Source organism: Astatotilapia calliptera, chromosome 16 (genome assembly GCF_964374335.1).
Source record: "Astatotilapia calliptera chromosome 16, fAstCal68.1, whole genome shotgun sequence".
Taxonomy (NCBI): Eukaryota; Metazoa; Chordata; class Actinopteri; order Cichliformes; family Cichlidae; genus Astatotilapia; species Astatotilapia calliptera.
Window position 1 is genome coordinate 16,629,594 of NC_137437.1, and position 20,039 is coordinate 16,649,632.

A 20,039-nucleotide genomic window follows, 5' to 3' on the forward strand; every position below is an offset into this window, starting at 1 on the left:
TACAGAGCAGATACCTCGCCACACACATTCAGTTGCCATATAAGCGGAGGGTGAGTAAACTTACCTGTGAATACTCCGAGTTAACCTTACAGACTCTGTGATGCTGCTGTGGGTCTTGTTGCTAACGCTAGGTAGTGCGTGTGTGTGTGTAACTACGGTGGACTCGCAACAACGGAGCTAGCTGTCGGCTAATTCAGCTATGCGCATGCGCCGCATACTTTACACGAATCACACACGCCTCACTCTTCTGCTTTTAGGTTTACGATGCTGCAACCAACCAAAACACTTTGTTGTCCAGCAGGTATCGGTTTTCATGGACTTTACAAGTTAATATTCCCCACTGACTCTATAAAAGTCACGTTTTCTGCAGTCACTCACCCAGTAATACTTCCATGATGGCTTTTAAGAACTTTGTCGAAACAAACAAACAAACAAACAAACAAACAAAATCACATTTATAATTTATTTCAAAACGTATACAGGTTTCTGGTTTAGTGTGAGCCCATTCATCCTAATGTCTCAGTCTCTTTGGTGGGCTTGGTGAAGGCATTCATTATTCAACTAGTGGTTTTCTTTTTGTTACTTTTCCATTAAACACAACACAAACAACATGTCAGTGTGTATATTTTGCACCAAATTTCGATTCCGGGTTCAAATCAGTCATTAAAATTCAGCTAAAGAAGAACATTTCTTTCAATCCCAAAAAGGTTACGTTAGGAGCGTAAAATTTATTCTCTTTTTACAACTGTTTGCATCGCTGACTGTTTTTAGCTTTCGAACAGCTTTTTGAAGGCTGAGCTGATCTCCTGGATCATGTCTGACGTGGTGGTGGACCTGCCGTGCCGCTGGAATGCTTGACTGTTGCACTGCCTGGTGAGCGAACAAGCACCAAATGCAGCAACCACTGATGGATTCATACTATAGGGGAGCAAAGGGAAAGAAGAAGGGGGGGAAAAAAAAAAAAGAGAATATACATCCAAATAAAGTGAACACGTACATTTCTCTGTGCAACATCACACTTTATGCATTCATTACATAGGAAAAGCCAAAAAAATCATCGAGAGAAGTGGTTAGAACGTTTGGTGATAATTTTTATACACTCTCAGCATGTAAATCAGTGCACTCTGTAGGTAATGTGTGTAAATATATTTAAAAAAAACTATTTTTTTATCCATTGAGCCCTGAAAAGCTTGGCCTATACATTCATTCAAACATAGCTCACTCCTTGGCGGCCGCTTATCGGGGCCTGGAACCTGGGGCTCGCTCGGTCCACTTCGGAGGTGGGGTGCCCCCGGCCTCTCGGCCTGGGGCTCGGTCACTCAGGCACAGCTGGCTGCCGGCGGAGCTCACGGGCGCGTCACTGCAACTCCCCCTAGCTTCTGCTCCGCGGCTGCTGAGTGAACCCTCATCTGGGACTCTCCTCAGCTCTTACTGGGACAGTGGCGCGGCTGCCCCTCTGTTGGTCTTCCATGGTCTCTTGTGTTCTGGGGGCCTCTGGATATCTGGAGTTTTGATCTCCTCCATACCTGCTTCATACCCTGGAGGACGGGGCTGTGGCCCCTCCACACTCCCTAGCAGATCGTTACATGGAGAAACCTTTGGAATACAAGCACGCTGATCCACACAGGTATGCACACGGGTGTTCACTGCTCGTAGACTTAAATTACACCTTTCTTGGCCGCTACTTCGAAGCACAACTGTCCTGCGTGCTGCACAACAACATTGAATATTTAGTATTTACTGCTGTTTACACTTAGCTAGATTAATGCGATGGTGTTGTGTTTAGTATGTTGCTTTGTTTTTTTTGTTTTTTTGCTTGTTTTCTATTCTTCTCTCAACAGGTGATCCAGGAGATTTTTACTTTTTTTTCTCCCCCCCTTTCTCACTGTCCCTCTCCCCTTCTGTTTTTCCTTTCCTTCCTCTTTCTTTTCCTATCCCTCACGCATGTCTGTCCCGTCTGTAACATCCGAAAATAAAATATAATAAATAATAAAAACAAAGATCGACCAAATGGACCAATACGGCAATGCCACGATGATCCATTTGGCAAAGTAAATCCATTGGGTATCCTTGTTGGTCTTCAGACAACAATTCTGATGGCTAAAGAACCAAATGGGACAGGCAAAAAAAAAAAAAAAAAAAAAAACATAGCACAAAAAGCAAAAATCATGCCTTCACCTTCTGATCATTCCTGCTGTGGAAGCAGCATGGGCCCAGTGTGCCAGCACTCCCATAGATCCAGAAAGGAGATCCCCCTGTCCACCGCATCGTCTCCCGCTGCCTTCTAAATTGCATGAGTACACTACAAACAGCAGCACACGACACAGCGTCACAAAAGGAGCTCCGAAGCATCTGAGAATAAACAGAGTGAACGATCAGCCGGAAGAAATTAAAGCACGTTCTGTTTGATGCCAACCTTTGCTGCCATCTGTGATGAAATCCTGCTCCCCCTTCAGCACCAAGGTGAGGTTGCCCATAGCTACACTGAGCTGCATGACGCTCCGCTGATAATCACTGCTGTCCATGGGCTCATGGTGCTAATGCACACAGACAAGGTAAAAAGACACACATCAGCATAGAAGATCACATGTTATTTGCTGTCAACTAGTGAGTGGGACTGAAATGTGCCAAGAAACTTACCAATGCCTCATACAATCGAGTGAATTCCATGAAGTTAGGCGTAAGGATGCCCTTCTGGTACCCTTGGATAACAGATGGTTGCTGTGTAACCAGCCATAATCCATCCTGTTAAGAATGATCACACACACTATGTATGACTTAGCAAATGAAACACCTTCCGCTCCACATCTGGGACTTTATTTTATCAAGACTTACTGCATCAATGACTATGGGGATATCTCTTGCTTTCGACTTCTCAATGACCTCCTGAAATAGAGAGAGAGAGAGAGCACAGGGTCTGTCTTTAATAAGCCTTCCGTTGGGGTGGGGGGAAAAAAAGAAGTAGTAATTTATCAGCCACCAGTAACACTTGTGCTATAACAAGTGCTAGCAATAAGACTAGTCCGCCATGCTTATGCAGAAGTATCTAGCAGAGTAGCAGAGACTGTGTTAAGCGCAAGGAAGAATGAATGTGCTCCACGTGCCTTTGCTGTTTTCAATAATAAGTCTTCTCTTCCTAAGCCTGGTCCCACCACAAGTCCGTGTAGTCTTGGAAGCCATTTTTCTATTTCTTCCACTGCGTTAGGACTGTCCCTTCATTCACACACATACACACAGATTGTCAGACATGCTGGAATGCACAATTAATCCCAAATTTTCCAATTAGTTTGCAAGGAAAACACACACACACACACAAAGTGAAGACTGATAACACTGTAACGGGTCTCTGAAGTGAGCAAACACAAATAGAAAGCAGTCGATGTTAATGTTTTCTGTAAGTGCCTCTTGTAGAGAATGAGCCTTTTAACATTTTTTTGCTATAACAAGCTAATAATGGCTTTCTAAGAGCACACTGGCACAGGCTCACCAAACTGAAACGCAGTCATCAATGTTACTGTAAGGTTCCCAAGCCGCTCCAGCCACGACAAGTAAGCGTGAGCTGTGAAGGTTTGTACTGTCACACTGACAGAATACCCAGAATTATGACACTACCTGTTCATGATCTGACAAATGTCAGAAATTTAAATATTTAGGACAGTGATTACAGAATCATTGTGAGAAAGAAGCGTGTTAATTATAACACGCAACGTTTAATACAACGGAGTAGAGTGATGATAGTGAAATGCAGAATTTGGCTCCAAATAACATTACAACTCACAACAAAAAAAGAAGACGTGCGCAACTATTTATTTTGAAAATCGTATGCCTCGCCACAAAGCCTGGGTAAACTTTGATGTTTTTGCTTGCAATTACACACTGTGTAACATTTGTGAATGCATCCAAATACCAGTGCATAATGCTAATAAATACACACCATTGCACTCTCAATGATCCAACTGCTACCAGCTACTTCAAATCCTACAGAAAGATTATTATTGGCTCTGTACTTACAGAACTGGATGGACTATGAGCTCAGGGCTGTATGATTTGATTACAACTGCAGCATCTTTGGTGCAGAACACGTGAGACAAGTCAGCCCCCTGGAGATGAGAAAAAAAATGTATATACAATATACAATTAGAAAAAAAAATTAAAAAATGAATGGACAAAATTGATAGTCAAGCTTTACTGCCTACCACTTTTAAAGCAGAGATGGCAGCAAAGTAAGGAGCTCCAGTGTAGCTTTAGAGATTAGAGATGAAGAGAAATTAGGGCAAATGTTCCACTGAATTTGTTTTTTTCTTTTAAATCATGCAGGAATCTTTTATGCAACATACTCTTGACATCCTCCAATGATCCCAATACGTCCATCTTGTCCCTTGTGTTTTTTGGATGTCAGCGGAGGGACTATGTTCTTTACCAGTGGCAGGATGTCATCCTCCATACCTCTGTGCGACGTGGAGCCCAAACCGTAGAAGCGCTCAAAAACTGAGGAGGTAAACAAAGTGAGAGTGTTCAGCGTACGAGCGAGTTTCAAACCACTGTGGTCGACAACAAAAACACACTAACACGATCCAAAATAAGAATAATAACTGAGTGTGATCTTTCACGTTACAGCTAATCTGCCTTCAGGTTTCTCTCCACATCAAGGCTTCACGCGTAGCGCCGGAACTAAATACCTAACGCCTGAGGGTCTGCGCTCAGAAATGGATTCTGCTGTGTGAGAGAGTCTGTCTGGGGCGAAGGGCGTTTGGGATGACCGGAGTGGCCACGTGTATGCGACGGGGAGGTACTGGAAATGACCGGAGCGCGGCCAGGATTCGCCGTCTTGGACGGAGCGGATGCTGAGCCGGAGGAGGAGATGCTGGCGAACATCTGGCCAAGCATCTGAAGCATCTGCAGTTCCCGGGCATGCTCAGCTTCCCGGCGCCGGTCTTCTGCTTGCAAGCGCTGCTCCTCCATCCGGTAGAAGTTGTCCTCGGCTTGGGCGCTCTGCTCCAGGAACTGCTCCATCAGCTTCTCCATGGGGAAATTGGCGCGTCGCTTCCTGGGCCGTTTGGGCGCTCTGGCTGACAAACAGCTGGCCGACTGGCTGCTGTTAGGCGGCTTCGCACAAGTCCCTGAAGTGGAGAAGGGTGTGACATTATGTTAGCACACATACTCGAGTCACACTCGAGGCACTGAAACATGATAAAGCCACGAAAAAGTGATAGTGGATAAGGTTGGACTCACCATTACTCCCCACTGTCACTTTAACCGGAATGGGGATGGGAACAGTTGGGTATTCCAACTTGACTTCAGTCTCAGCGGGATAAGGACACTCCCCTGTGCTCTCAGAGTAAGCATCCTGAGCATCTTCCCCATCCTCCTCCGGGCCATCGACGGCCTCCTCTCCTCCCGCACCGCTGTCTATAAACTCCTGGGCGTCCAGACTCGGCCGGTTACTCAAAATCCTCTCCATGGTGTCATAAAACTTGCAGATCTTGTGATACTGCCCATTATTCCGCAGATTGCCCTCCTTCGCCAACAAGTACTGCCTCTTGAGGCTCTTGATCCGCACCCTACACTGCTCGGGCGTCCTTTCAAACCCCATGGCTCCCAGCCTCCGGGAGACGTCGCGGTACACGAAGCTGTTTCGGAAGTTTCCATCCAGCGCCGCCTGGATGTCCTGCTCTCCCCAGATGTTCAGCAGCGTCCTCGTCTCCACGTCCGACCAGAGGAAGCCCCGCGTTGTGTTCGCTTGCATAGCTGATCCAAAACAGGCCGTCTCCCGGCGTAACCTCCACCCCCGGGGAATAAGTTGATTGGAGATGTTGACACTGCGGATTATGACGGCCGTTTGCTCTGGGTCTCTGCGCTCAGCCGCATCAATGCCGCGGACCACCGTCAGCCCAAACAACGACAAACGGCCATTTCGCTAGCTCAGAAGGACCAGCCGGGGTAATAATTTTGGTCTTAAACTTGAAGATCATCACAACGTGTGCAGGTCAAACTATTTGTTAGCTAGCTAAAAGCCTAGCCTTCTGTGTTTATCTCATTCGTGTCGTCAAAATGCGTAGCTCTGGGATAAACCGACAGGAGATCGGCTACAAGAGCCGTTTTCAAGCGGTAACACTACATCGAGTAAATGTCCAAACTGACCTCTGATCAGTCCTTTGAGGTTAACTTCACCTTTCTCCGCCTGGTCCCCCGCCCCGCGAACGCATTTCTGCGGGGTCCTAGAGACCCACCTCACCTCAACAACGAGCCAAACTGTCAGCTGCTCGGCCAACACGGAGAGCACTGGACGACTCTAACGGCTCACCTAACGTTACAGTCTAAAGCTAAGTTTTAATGAAGTAAAACTTTGAGATAACGTCAGTCTCTTTTACCTTTCTCGTTTAAACAGGCCAAGGCGGCGATAAGCGACAGTGCAACTGGGATCGAGCAAAAAGCGAGCGCTTGAATCTGTTGAGGCATGCTCTCATTGTTTGTCTGACTGCAGTCACCCACTCTCGGAGCTTTATCACGGGCTGCACAGCCCTCTGTGGCACTCAGCTGTCCTTACCTAAACTGGAGCTGCGCTTCAACGCCGACAAGTGAACGCAAGTTAGCCTGATCATGAGGCGCCCTATAACCCAGCGCAGTACTACAGGAAGCGTGTGATGCCTTTAAAGGCTGCTCGGACACTCCTACATCCAAGTGGGCTGAGGGTGAAATCTGCTGTCGACGAGCCATCAAACCGGAAGCAGGTTTAAGCATGCGCTGCTTCAGCAGGGCCGGATTCTGAGACAACAAGCCCTCCTCCATAATAAAATGAAGCACACATCAAAATACACACAGAAGAGTAATAAGGTGCAGATGTTTTTAAGTTTATTTGCAGTTTTCATCTATTTGTGCTGATTTTAAGTTTTTTTTCCAGCCATATTGCAAGTATAACCGTCTGTTTGCCTCTGTTTTTAGAAGTTTTGTATTTTTTAATACTCATTATTCAACCCCTCTGCCATAAAGAACTCTTCAGGAGGTCAGTCCTACTATGCACTATGAAAGTGTAGAGGTGGTAACAGGCGAACACACGTGAACTGTCAGGCACGAGATTCCATACACACATAATTTTAGAAGCATGTCAAAAAAAATATTTTACGCAGAAAGTGTAGCCTATTTTTATTTATCAAGTCTTCATTTAAATTAAATTAAAATATTTTGTAACTGTAACTGTTTATCTAACTTTCTTCTAGTTATTGTTATATTTATTGTGAATAGATCACATGTTTCGATCGAAGCAGAAACATGATTGTTGAATATTTTTTACTTTCTTACAAATATCAGTCTACATTTTAGGCAGGCCATTGGCATAAAGTGAATGAATATTTATTTCTCAGCTAATAATTATAATCATCATCATCATCATCATCATGTTTTTGGTCCAGATTTTAAAGTCCACATTGGCATTTTTTAGCCATTTGTCTCAGCCTGACAACAAAAAAATATTTTTTAATCCTCCAAACTAACAGAAAAACACAATTAAGCGACACGTATACCACTAAGAGAGCGTAAAATCCCAGAAGAATGTGTGTTATGCTTAGTTTGAAAACTAATACCCGCCCACCGACTAATTACAAATCGGAATTATAGACAGTTTTACTTTTCTCCCTGGGTTTTGTCTGGTAGGCATAAAACAACTTCAGGCTTGACCACTCAAATCACACTTAAGCCTTGGAGACTGCTACTAACACCACACTAAAGGCATAAATATAACCATAAGGAATGCTTTGAGGAGAGGTATATTATGTAATATTTGCTGTCAGTGCATTTTAATGAAAGAAGAAGAAGAAAATCAGACAGGGGTCTTTGTAGTTTCAATGCAACTCTGTCCCTTTTTTTGTCATTGTGTGGAAAATTGTCCTACTCAAAAGGCTGCCCTCAATCTTTTTTAATAATACCAATATTGACTAAGTAGTTTTTATTTATGATTATTTCCCAGCAGAATATACAGCCTATACACTTAAACTTATTTGACTTAGGCACAGTTATTATTATTATTATTATTATTATTATTATTATTATTATTATTATTATTATTATTATTATTATTATTATTATTTTGTTCCCACTGTCCACTAGAGGCCGCCCACGTCCTCCACCTGGAAGACACGGTTCAGAGCAAATTCTCCTCGTTGGTCTGCGGCTCGTCATCTACTTCCTGTTTTACCTCAGTGACTTTTTGAAGTTCGGACTTGGACAGCAGATTTGAGAATGAGCTAACACCGGATAGACACGTTATCAGAAGTGAACTTTCGTTCAGAAAATGACGTTTGTCAGAGGAATTCGCGACCAGCCTGCGGTGTTTTTCACGAGTTAGAGCGCGTCTTCGCTCCGAGCGTCAGAGAAATAAAATAGCGGGACCCGAACAAGCCAGCGTCATGCCCGAGGTGTCGAAGATGAAGAGGCCTGACGTCAAGGTTGTTCTCCTGGGAGACATGAACGTGGGGAAGACGTCGCTGCTCCACAGGTACATGGAGAGGAAGTTCAAAGAGACCGTCAGCACCGTCGGAGGGGCATTTTTCCTCAAACAATGGGGACCTTACAATATCTCAATATGGGACACAGCTGGTAATCCATCCTTTACTCTACCCTCTTTCCCCAATGTTTACTCTAGACTCTTAACGTGCCTTCTTCCGGTGGTTCAGTGCCTTTGTTTACCTGATAAGGAATGATCCGTTCATCTGAGGTAATCACTGCCATGTGACCTCTCTGTCTGTTCAGACGGCCTAAGCTTTTAGTCTGACTTTTATTCGCTTTAGTCACTTTTTAAAAATATTTCCAGAGTCGATCTTATCGTAAAAGCTGACCGAGTTCCTCAAAAATAAGCATGGTATTTATTGATCTGTGGGTAGATAGGAAATAAGTGGAGTTTTCATTTGGTCTGCATGGAAAAAAGTCCGTTTCACTTCCCCTTCAAGGGACTACTTTAATATTTAAAGAAAATACGACTTTTAAGTGACATATTAAAGAGATTTCTACCATTTAAAAAAAAAAAAAGTCAAGATAAGGAGTATTTCATGTTACAGTACAATCATGATGCGTTACTCACTATTATGATGTTATCACAATACTGCACTGTAAGCATGATGTATTAAAAGCGACACCAGGATATCTTTGCAGTTAGTTGGGCTCAAGGGAGAAAAATGCTTCGGGGGAAAAAAAAACTAAAAGTAGGGATTAATTTCTCATTTATTCATTTATTTGAGAATCTCAACCACGAGGAATCCTGAAGAAGTAACTTTCGTATATATGGTCCCACCAACATCAGAAACACGGACATCTGTTCTGGGTATTATGCAGTATTAACGGTAATTGTGACATAAAGATCTGTCAGTCAGCTATTCTGGAAAACAAACCAGTTTTCGTCTTTCTTTCTTTTTGATAAGTGGGCTTTCAAAGAGCAAGAGAATATCAGTTTTAGTTTGTTATCATCACAGGTAATGGCAGATATTTTAGTCATGAAGAATCAAAAGTGTATTAATAATGAATGTAACTGATTAAAGTAACACACACAAAAACTCCCCCACAAAAAACAACTTCTCTCTTTAAAACTCAAAGGTGCTGCCAGAAAATCACCCACTATGCAGACAAACACCCCCTGGACAAACCCCACATGTTTTTACATGCTGGCCTTTGTCCTAATTTACCGAAAATGCTCCATTTCTTAAATCAGTTCCCATGTTCACCTCCTTTGTGCTGAACAAGGAAAGAAGCATGTTTTGTCTTGACTTGTGTTGCTCAATTTGTGCAAGTGTGAACCGATAGAGAAATATCATCTGGGTACTTCTGCAGAAATGGTCACATGTATTTGTACGAGGCTTCAGAAAATACAACCACTGCTTTTCTGATTTGGTGGAAAAGTGTGAATAAATTTGGAGCCCCTAAAACTAGACTGTGTGTGTTCAATTGTGCTTTGGGCTCCAGTGCTTAGGGTATTTTTCTTTATTTTTTTTAATAGTAATTTTTTACCAGAAAATTAAACTTTACATTTTATATGAAGAATGTCAAACTTATTTTACATTGATTTTAGCTGGGCAAGACCAGTGAAACTCCCTTTTCTGTCAGTGTAAAGAAGTTTAAGTTTACATTACTGAGCTATTTTAACATAAGAACAAGAACTGTGATTTTTTTTTTTTTTTTTTGGGGGGGGGGAATTCTCAGTTTTTCTGTTTGATTAAAAAATGCTGCTTTGGGCTTAAATTATAAGAAATAAATGTGTGAAATTATAGAAAAAACTCCATTAGCTCAGTGTGCAGACTAATGGACACTGTAATTAGAAAATTAGAAAAATTTTTGTTAATTGATAATTTATTTTTTTAACGCAACATGAAAATATGAAATTAGTATAGTAAATATTGAAAAAAAAAACCTATAGCTTTCTAGTATTTCATTGTTTATCTATTACTTACTTCCATTGGTGTAGTATGAATCGTCATGGGAACGTCTTTTCTTTACAGTAGGAAAAGCTGAAAAAAGAATTCTAAAGTCTACAATTTATGTCATCCTTCAAAATTTCAAAAGCCGTTCAATAGGCCACATTGGAGTGTTTTGCAGGCTGATTCTGGACCTTGAGCCTTATGTTTGGCACCCCTGTTTTACATGTTATGTGTCTGAAATTGTTCACTTATTGGACAAACAGCCACTGAAGTTTTGATTTGAAATCAAAAGGAAAGTTTTTATTGTGACTCTGTAACCTGAAAATGAAAGTATTATTAGTACAACTCCAACAGTTTTCCTGCTGACTAAACTAAAATGATTACTGATTGAGTTAAATGTAGGTCAGTCATTATATTTCTGTCTGTGCAGTGAAATATAGGTCAGTTCTTCAGTTATTTGTCCTTTAATAATGCACCAAGTGAATAACGCCCTTCATTATAGAGGGTTTCTCATAGGCAGAGCCAGCTTGTTTTTTCTCTGTGATATTGAATATTGTGTCACAGTGTATTCAGATAAACTCATTTGGCCTTTTCTGTTGGTCGTGACAGGAACAATCCAGTAACTGCTGGTGAATAAGCTCGGTGCTGACTGTATTCAAGTGTTGTGTAAACAAGAATTAGGGCAAACCTTCTTAGGCAAATATGTACTTCACAGAAATGGAGCTGGTGAACCATCGAGATAAGGAAAGTCTGGCCATGTCACCAGTGAGCCATTTCCTGGCTGTGTTCCCCAACTCCACAACCTCTGTGTCAAGTCCCTGTTGAGTGCAGTTAGCGCTGAGTCGTTTCAGTTGTTGCCGATATTTCGGTATACACCACAAAGCTGTGATAGTGTGGAAGTCTTGAGTGCTGTTGTTCTTATTTTTGTTAATCCGTGAAACTCTAAGCTGGCTGCTTCTTTACTAGTCTTTTCAGTTACATTCTGTTGTGCGGGCCTTCATGCTGTCGGGCCTCTTCCTCTTAAAAGTCACATGATGAAGTTATGACAGGAGGAATTGAGTCCCCGTGCTTTAACATGTCTTTTCCAAAGTTACATGTAGCAGTATTTTCCCAGAGAAGCAGGGGAGCTGAGTAAGTTGTTGTACATTCCTGCCACTTGAGCTGACGAAATAAAAAAGAAATTTCTTTATTTGTCAATGAGAAGGGGGGTGAAAAAAAAGTACCGTTTGCTGCTTTTCTTTTTCATATACGAGTCTGTCATCAGTATCTTTAAATGATGGCTAGGGAAAACAAACTAATAAATCATCAATCACTTGATAAAAAACACAGCAGATGCATAAATACTGCTTCCAGGTTTTGTATAGCAAAGTAAGCACACTAACAAAACAGCTTTGCTATAAATCTGTCTTTGTGAGGGTTAGCATGTTCAGTTATTTCCTGGAATGGATTGACAAAGGCTGCAAAGCACGGTGGTTAACACTTTCACCTCAAAGCAACAGCAAGGAGGTCTGCATGTTCTCACCGTGTCTGCGTGGGCGGTTTTTTAGCCCCGCGGTCAACATGCGACTTGTCCAGGATCTACCCTGCGCTCTCGCCTGTGATAGCTGGGATGGGCTCAAGCCTCACTGTGACCCTGAACTGGATAAGCAGAAAAGATGGATGAATGGGTTTGATTGGGGCACTTCCTGTTCTTGATGGTAACTTTTAAGGCAGTAGATTGTGGTGGTGTTGAAGTGCAGCATTTGCCTTCAGCAGCATTACATTCCAGACCGTTTAAATCCACCCACTCCTGTCAGTTGACTGATTGGCATTCTAATATAAAACGACTGTTTGTGAATGGAAAACCATACACACACACACACACACACACACACACACACACACACACACACACACACACACACACACACACACACACACACACACACAAAAACTGGTCTCAGCGATCTTTTTAAGAGGAGTTTGGGATTAATACCTTTGTCAAACATTGAACTTACGACGCAGCCTGGCTTTGGTTGCCTTGTCATATTCCATCTTATACAAACATATTTTTTATGTCGAAGTACTGCAGAACCACACTGTTTAGCTCGGGTGTCATCTGTTTACTTTCCCCCCTCACTTGTTTACAACTATCAGAGGGAGAGAGAGGGGGCTGCAGTTATCCTTGAACCACTAACTGCCGTTCTGCCATAACAAAATAAGAATAATATGTTCAATCAAATATTAATTATGCAAGTTCATTGATGTTTAAACATCTAGTTACGTACATCTTACTAGTCTCTAGTAATGAAGTTAAATTCAGTTTTATTTATATAGCGCCAAATCCCAACAGTCGCCTCAAGTTTCATTATATCCTAAGATAAAGACTCAACAATAATATGAAGAAAACCACAACAATTAGTCGACCTCCTGCCCTTAAATTGTGGGTTAGGCTAGAAGGAAATATGAAAAGCTGCAACATGCAACAACAACAAACATCCCAAAATATCTCAGTGCACTCACTTGTAAAACAGTGCCCCCCGGTGGGGAAAGTTTTTGTTAAAGTCTGTAGAGGTTAAAGTGCACTGGATTCACACAATGCGCCCTTTCAAGCATTCTGCATATTTCAATAACAAAGATTGTTTCTGTTTTCAAACTGCTGACTGTCACACAATGTCTTTCCGTTGCTCGTACAGAAAATCTTTTTTCCTTTTTTTTTAAAAATGAGTGCTCGTGGTGAGTCGGTACTCACTCTTTTGACCTGCCTTTGTCTCCTCAGGCCGGGAACAGTTCCACGGTCTGGGATCCATGTACTGTCGAGGTGCAGCCGCAGTCATCCTCACTTACGACGTCACCAACTGGCAGAGCCTAGCTGAGCTGGAGGAGCGCTTCCTGTCCCTGACTGACACCGCTAACCATGACTGCATCTACGCCTTAGTGGGAAACAAGGCGGATCTCACAGACTCCAAAGCCCAGCTATGCCACGACTCAGATGGCCTAGTCAAGGACCGAACTGAGTGCAACCAGGAGTGCGAGGTGCTGTCTGGTTGTCCCACGCCGCCGGCCTCCCCTACATCCCTACCTGGCGTGATGCTTCGCAAGCAGGTGATCAATGAGGATGCAGTGGCTCTTTATGGGAGAATACTGCGCTATAAGGGCCTGGAGGAAAAGAACAGCTTGCCAGCAGAGAAGATGTGCTTCGAGACGAGTGCCAAGACCGGCTATAACGTGGACACCCTGTTTGAGACGCTGTTTGATCTGGTGCTGCCTTCCATTCTAAGGAAGAGGCAAGAGAATCAGAAATCTCCTACTGTGGATCTAGAGGAATGCAGGATGGTCGGCAGCAAGAAGGGAAGATCTGGCTGCTGTTAGGGGCCAAAGAGAGGTGAGGAAGAGGAGGCGGAGGCCACCTGTAGGCTCATTTTTAACCAAAGGCAATCACCAGGATAGTCTGATGACCAAATGCATACTGTGATGGTACTTTTCCTTTCTTTTTTCTTTTTTTCCCCCTCTTGCCTTAACTGAGACCAAACCGTGTTAATGACCTCTTGGTAAAACACAAATCTACACTTCTGATGCTGTGAAGATCATAGTGTCCAGAGAGATTTTTCCCATGTTTCTTTGTAAGGAAGGGACATAAAATGCACGGCGCATTATCACTCTTTGTTTCTGAAACTTTCCACTTTAATGACTCGAACTGCACTAATAGCCCAAACGTGCTCGTGAGGACAGACATCACTGCCGTTTGTCAGCGTTTCGCCACCAGAATTTCACGCACATGTAACAGCACTAATTAGTTAGGCTGCACGTTGCACTGTTTATGATGAATTTTAAGGTTTTATTAATCAGACTTTAGAGTTCTGTCACTGTTGAAACTGATCTTTATATTTTATCTGCACTTTTTGGAACTTTTCGATGAGTGTATTTAAAAATAAATAAATAAATAAAAATACAGGTGTTTGAATTTTTAAGCATTCTGTCGTAATAAAGATTTTTTTATTTTGCACTTTGCAGTCTGCTTTGTGAGATTCAGAAGGACAATGACACACAAGTGTAACAAACAACATTTAATCTTTCCGATCCGATGAAATAATCATGTTATAAAAACACTATAATTATATTACAATTATATCAGATGTTGTCAGTATTTTTCTGGTCTAATAATTATTTCTTAAGAAGTGCATGTAGATGAAATAGAATCTTTTCTAAATTCTGTGAAACGCTCCTATCTAACAAAGGGTCAGTGACAGGAGCAAGGATCGGCTATGGTCAGACCTCTGTGTTTACATTCTGTCCTGATGGCGTAATCCAGAGGCTAAAAGTGTAAAGGAAAATGATGTAAGTAGTACTAGATTGGATATACATTTAAAAAACTTGCAGGGATGGGGTCAAGTTCATTCAGATAGTAAAAACGGTATCAGTGCATTGTACGAACGCGTCAGGAAAAGTTACGTGGCTCTGCAGAAGTTGACAAAAGCAAGCTAACAGTGCATGGTAATTTTATAAAACTCGGCTTTGTAAGAGTAACTGAAAAGAAGCAGGATAACCCTTTCAAAAGTATCTACAAACACGTGTTCATGAGCTCCAATGAAACCCTTCTCACCTTCATGTGGCTGAAAAGCAGTGTTAGTGTCTTTATGTCGGGCTTTAAATCCTAAACAATAAGAGCATGTAGTTAAACTAAGCATTGCATACATATGTGCATCTTTGGTTCAGCTGTAGTGTATGGTCTCTGATAGTTAACAATGTGTCATAGTAACTGAGGTAATAAGTTAAAAAATGAAGCACCAAACTACATTTAACACAAAGATGATGTTTCTCCACAATACTGCCGTTCTCACCGCCTCTTCTTATTTATCTACAGTGTAACTCAAAGCTCGAGGCATCTCAATCATCAGTCATTGCATATCTGAGCTCTGCAGCTCAGGGAAACAAGTTTCCCCATTGACAGTGATCTACATTTTCTGGATCCCCTGTTATCTGATCGGTTTTAGTATTAGACCGCTGTCAATGTGAAGTCTGCTGTTGAGTCTTTCACAAGTTCTTCATGCAGACCTGGCAACGGCTGATGCGTGACAGGAGCTGGCCTGCTTTTAGCGTCTCTGATGACGGCTCAGAGTGGAACTGCTGATCTATGGAGGTTAGCCAGAAGCTCTGCTTGTTAGCAAAGTAGTGGCAAGTGCCTTTGGCCCCGTTGCACTCGATGAATGGTGTTGTGCGGAAGTCCTCCAGGCACGAACCGGGCGACGACAAGGACTGACCTCCGCCTTCGTTTCCCGCTGCGGTGTGCTGCAAGGACAAAGGTGAAAGGAAATTTTAATCAGGCAGATGAGAAGTCGAGTTGAACAATTGAAAATGTGTTTTCTCTGTCAGCAAATCCAATAATATTAAAATAAAGTCAACCAATACAATTGTTTTGGGGCCAGGGCTGATACTAACACCAGTTACTGGGAAAATAATTATGTGTATTTCTGTAGAAGTAGGACAAGATATACATCAATCTGTTCTGTTAAAAATATTTCCTACATATTCTGACTTTTAATTATAGAATTTAAACATATATTGGAAACTCTGATTTCTTGTCATATGTGAAGAATGGGGCCATAATTCAGAAAATAAACATCCTGCTGCTTTTAATAAGACTTAAAACTAGAAATTCAGACCATGAATGTAACAGAAATATTTACTAAGGTCAAAGTTCACACTTTTCTGCACAATTTGACTTCTTTATGCTGGCTATTAGAAAAAAATGCATGTTGGTTGCAAGATGGTTTAGGAATTGGATTTATGGTTCAGAAAGCCACATGCTACTCTACAACTATGCTACTTCTCTGTCTGCACATTATCCCAGACACACACACTGTAAATCAGACTTCTGGAACCTGAACCTGAAACTCACCATGAGGAAGGAGTAGCCAATCCACAAGCTGCGCCAGCCTGCAGGACACTGTGGGATGGTGATGTCCTGACTGTGCACTGCTATTGCAACTGATGGAGCTTCACACACTGAGCAGCGGCTGATGTATGGTTTTATGCCGCCCTGCTCGACAGGCATCATAGGAAGCGGGGCAGTTGTTGACAGCCAGTAGGATTTGTCATTTCTGCTGGCGTAGTAACAAATGTCTCCTGGATTGCAGTAGAGGAAGGGCATGGTGCTGAACTTTGAGAGGCAGGAGCCTGCCAAACCTTGAAAAAACAGAAAATACAAACACTTTATAAAAATTACAGGAATTTCTGGCTCCTTTGAAGAAAAATGTAAAGAAATTAAATCACTAAATATCACACAAGTGAAAAAAAAAATCAAGCTATTACATATTATATAAATATATAAATTTACGAACTTGTCATGTATAATAAGAAGATGGTATTTTTTTCTTCTTTGAAAGGTTCTGTCTGTGTGGTACACTTTAAATCTGCTAAATAAAACTATTTAAAGTAATCTGACAGAATCTGTTGGTCAACATTTTAAAAGCAGCCTTAAAATAATCAAGAGGTTCATTTCTATCATGCAACACCATCAGGAAGTTACAAATAGTGAAACATTGCTTCTGCGTGACAGTGACCACAAACATGCAGCCGCAGTTGTAAAGAACAACATTCAGCACGAAGAAGCAAGTAAAACTTTAACACACATTAACACATGTAGAGTAATTTTCACACTTAGGATGACTTACCAAGGTCCTGGTTGTGGGCCTTTTCCTGGCCCTCGAGGTACAGCAAGCTGTAGCCATCCCACAGTTTAGCCATACCCACGGGACACATGGGTATCTGATCGGACTGACTGTGTTTCACCAGCAAGTAACCCACACTGACACTGCGGCCAGGCATGCCAGGTAAACCGGAAATTCCCGGGTTACCGTGGTGACCTAATGAGGAATGAGGAGTTCATTCGGTGGTCTTATAACCTACTGAGGTGATGCATTCACATACTCCGTATACCTGAATCATTCAGTATTTCATATATGGCCTCAAGACCTGTTAATTATCTACTCTATGATATTACGATAATCCAATCAGACATTTGACATTTTTTCACTAAATCAACACTCACACAATGTTATAGTTCACACCTACTTTAAATCTTTTAATCCAGGTTTTATTAAGCTAATTCCAAAATATCAGAGTATCAGACGCACCTTCCATGCCCTGTAGACCAGGGTGGCCAATTTGTCCACCTTCGCCACGCAATCCAGGGATTCCCGGTCTACCACTGATCCCTGGCATTCCTTTTTGTCCAATGGGTCCCACGAACCCTGTACAGAAACAATATCTATATGTATTAATTGGGCCCGACAATTTTTAGGAATGGTCAACAGCAAAAGTTTTACAATAACTAACCTTGATCTCCAGGAAGACCTTGTGCACCTGGGTCCCCTATATACCCCTTGGGACCTCGGATACCCTGTGGTCCAGGAAGTCCCCTCTCTCCTGGAATTCTGATGGAAACTGGAGGAGGACCCTGGTTTCCTGGAGGCCCAGGAAGACCTGGAAAACAGATCATATAACAGTGAAGACAAAAAGAAAACGAGCATACATGTACCCACACAGGGTATGATACCTAGAGGTCAGTCAGTATATTATGACTCTATAATTAACCTGGAAGTCCAGTGCTTCCTTTTGGACCGACTGGCCCTCTTTGTCCCTTTACACCAGTCTTGCCAGGTAATCCCATGAATCCTTGCTCTCCTTTCATTCCTGTAACAAAAAAAGCAGATGAAATTAATCATCATAATATGCCTTAGCAGGACCGTATGGGGCATCTTTGGCACAATCTTTTTGTAACTTAAGCTTCTTTGTGTGATTTTTAGGTAATTCAACAGTATTTCTTTGACCTAAATTACTAGTAAGAAATCTACCGTCCCAAAAAACTGATAGTCATGTGAAAAAGAAACTTTTCACAGGAGTGCTGTGAGCACCATTACTGCTTCCATAGGAATTAGGAGGGTAAGTAGCAAATGCACTTGATTAACTGATCACCGGGGAGTGTGACCACCTCTAAAAAGCAGACATTTAGGCAGTTTGCTGGAATGGAGTTTGAGTTAACACAATCTTCCCAGGAGTGGGCATCCCTGCAACTTTATCCTGTTTCAGACTGTGCAATGCTTAGAGAAACTCCAAAAAAACAAGACTACATCTCAGACCTCATTTAGCAAGCTAAATGTTAAAGTTAATGGCAGAATAATTAGAAAAAGACTGCACTAGTATGACTTGTTTGGTTGCCAGAGAAAAATTATTTTCTCTAAGAACATCACCATATGACTTAGGTTTGCAAATTTACCTCTGAATGCACACAAGACTTCCGGAACAATGTCCTTTGGACAGCTAAACCCAAAGTGGAAGTGTTTGGCCATAATGCACGGCACCACATTTGGTGATAACCTAACCCAGCATATCAACAAACACCTCATACCCACTGTTAATCACAGTGGTGGAGGGGTGAGGATTTTGGCTTGTTTTGCAGCCATGACGCCCTGTTACTTTTCAGTCACTGAACTCCTCTGTGTACCAAAGTATTCTAGAGTCCAATGTGATGCCATCCGCCTACCAGCTAAAACTTGGTTGAAAGTGGGACATGCAATAGGACAATATCCCAAGCAAACCAGTAAAGCTACAGCAGAATAACTAAAAAAAAGAAAGAAAAGAATCAAGGTGATAAGTTGGCAACACAAATGGAGAGCTTTGCATTAATGAATACCTGCAAACCTGAATGAACTGAAGCAACGTAAAGAAGAAGGGGCCAAAAGTCATCCACAGCAATGTGTGAGACTGATATAGTTGCACAGACAAAACTGTACTGTTGTGACAAACTCTAGAAATTAAATAATACTGTTGCAATTCCATTAGCTGATTATTTGACCATGTACACTCATGCAGTACTAATTTAAACACAGTTAAATGTTTTAATTTAATCCGTACCTTTCTTCCCAGAAATACCATTTGACCCTATGTATCCAACTGGACCTTGATCTCCTTTAATTCCTTTCCTTCCTGGGAATCCAGGAAAGCCATTTATTCCTGTTACACCCTGCTCTCCTGGGGGAGCGTCCACACCAGAAAGACCTCTGTTTCCAGTGAAACCTGGAAAATACGTCAATACGGGTTAATAAATACAGATAAATTGAAGACAAGGCATCCCAGTGTACTGGTGTGAAATAACAATGGTTTCCTTTCACAAAACTGAATCTTTTTTACCTTGGTATCCTTTAGGTCCAGCAAAGCCAGAGTCCCCAAGGGGTCCCCTTCTGTCTGAGGTCCCACTTAATCCTGGGGGGCCACGGAATCCTGGTGGGCCAGGTTGTCCTTGATCACCTGAATGGATGAAACATGGGATTGTGTCAGCTTTAAGAAAGTTGAATTGTATTACAAATGGGTCTTATTAATGCATGGCGGTAGAGACTAACCATGAGGTCCCTGGAAGCCTTTCGAACCCAGTGCACCTGGAGAACCTGGCTGGTTATTAGGGTCACCGCTGTCTCCCTTCTGTCCTTTAATTCCCGTCTCCCCAGCAGGTCCAGTGATGTTTGGACCTGATGGAAAAAGCCAGGAAATGTGGGGTTACTAAAGTTTTTGCAACACAGAAAAAGCAAGACATATCTTTCATTCTGTTTAGGCTGGATTTAATTGTTGCTTTAATGTCTATGAATACACAACCAATGAAAG

General features: G+C 42.1%; 3 protein-coding genes across 5 annotated transcripts in view; 1 reads left to right on the forward strand and 2 right to left on the reverse strand.

The window, feature by feature from the left end:
- Window positions 1-449: 449 nt before the first annotated feature.
- On the reverse strand, window positions 450-5,746 carry LOC113008420 (ATP-dependent (S)-NAD(P)H-hydrate dehydratase-like). The gene is made up of 11 exons (XM_026145801.2): window positions 5,233-5,746; window positions 4,680-5,120; window positions 4,338-4,488; window positions 4,197-4,242; window positions 4,012-4,100; window positions 3,105-3,213; window positions 2,836-2,886; window positions 2,641-2,745; window positions 2,417-2,537; window positions 2,179-2,302; window positions 450-918 (listed from the first exon to the last, which is right to left on the reverse strand). Exons 1-11 carry the CDS (start codon window positions 5,744-5,746, stop codon window positions 768-770), a joined length of 1,902 nt encoding a protein of 633 aa, XP_026001586.2. The 3' UTR covers window positions 450-767.
- Window positions 5,747-5,799: 53 nt separating this feature from the next.
- On the forward strand, window positions 5,800-14,385 carry rab20 (RAB20, member RAS oncogene family). The gene is made up of 4 exons (XM_026145809.2): window positions 5,800-5,940; window positions 6,389-6,834; window positions 8,104-8,592; window positions 13,159-14,385. The coding sequence occupies exons 3-4, from the start codon at window positions 8,403-8,405 to the stop codon at window positions 13,749-13,751; spliced, it is 783 nt and encodes a 260-aa protein (XP_026001594.1). The 5' UTR covers window positions 5,800-5,940; window positions 6,389-6,834; window positions 8,104-8,402; the 3' UTR covers window positions 13,752-14,385.
- Window positions 14,386-14,431: 46 nt separating this feature from the next.
- Window positions 14,432-20,039, reverse strand: part of col4a2 (collagen, type IV, alpha 2) — a 61,816-nt gene continuing 56,208 nt past the window's right edge. For all 3 annotated transcript variants that reach the window (XM_080290815.1, XM_080290813.1, XM_080290814.1), the window contains 9 exons: window positions 19,781-19,906; window positions 19,572-19,688; window positions 19,296-19,457; window positions 17,976-18,074; window positions 17,718-17,864; window positions 17,516-17,632; window positions 17,054-17,245; window positions 16,279-16,565; window positions 14,432-15,668 (listed from right to left, as the gene is read on the reverse strand). In XM_080290815.1, the coding sequence (XP_080146941.1) occupies window positions 15,414-15,668; window positions 16,279-16,565; window positions 17,054-17,245; window positions 17,516-17,632; window positions 17,718-17,864; window positions 17,976-18,074; window positions 19,296-19,457; window positions 19,572-19,688; window positions 19,781-19,906 (1,502 nt within the window). In that variant the 3' untranslated portion in view covers window positions 14,432-15,413. The remainder of the gene's footprint in view (window positions 15,669-16,278; window positions 16,566-17,053; window positions 17,246-17,515; window positions 17,633-17,717; window positions 17,865-17,975; window positions 18,075-19,295; window positions 19,458-19,571; window positions 19,689-19,780; window positions 19,907-20,039) is intronic.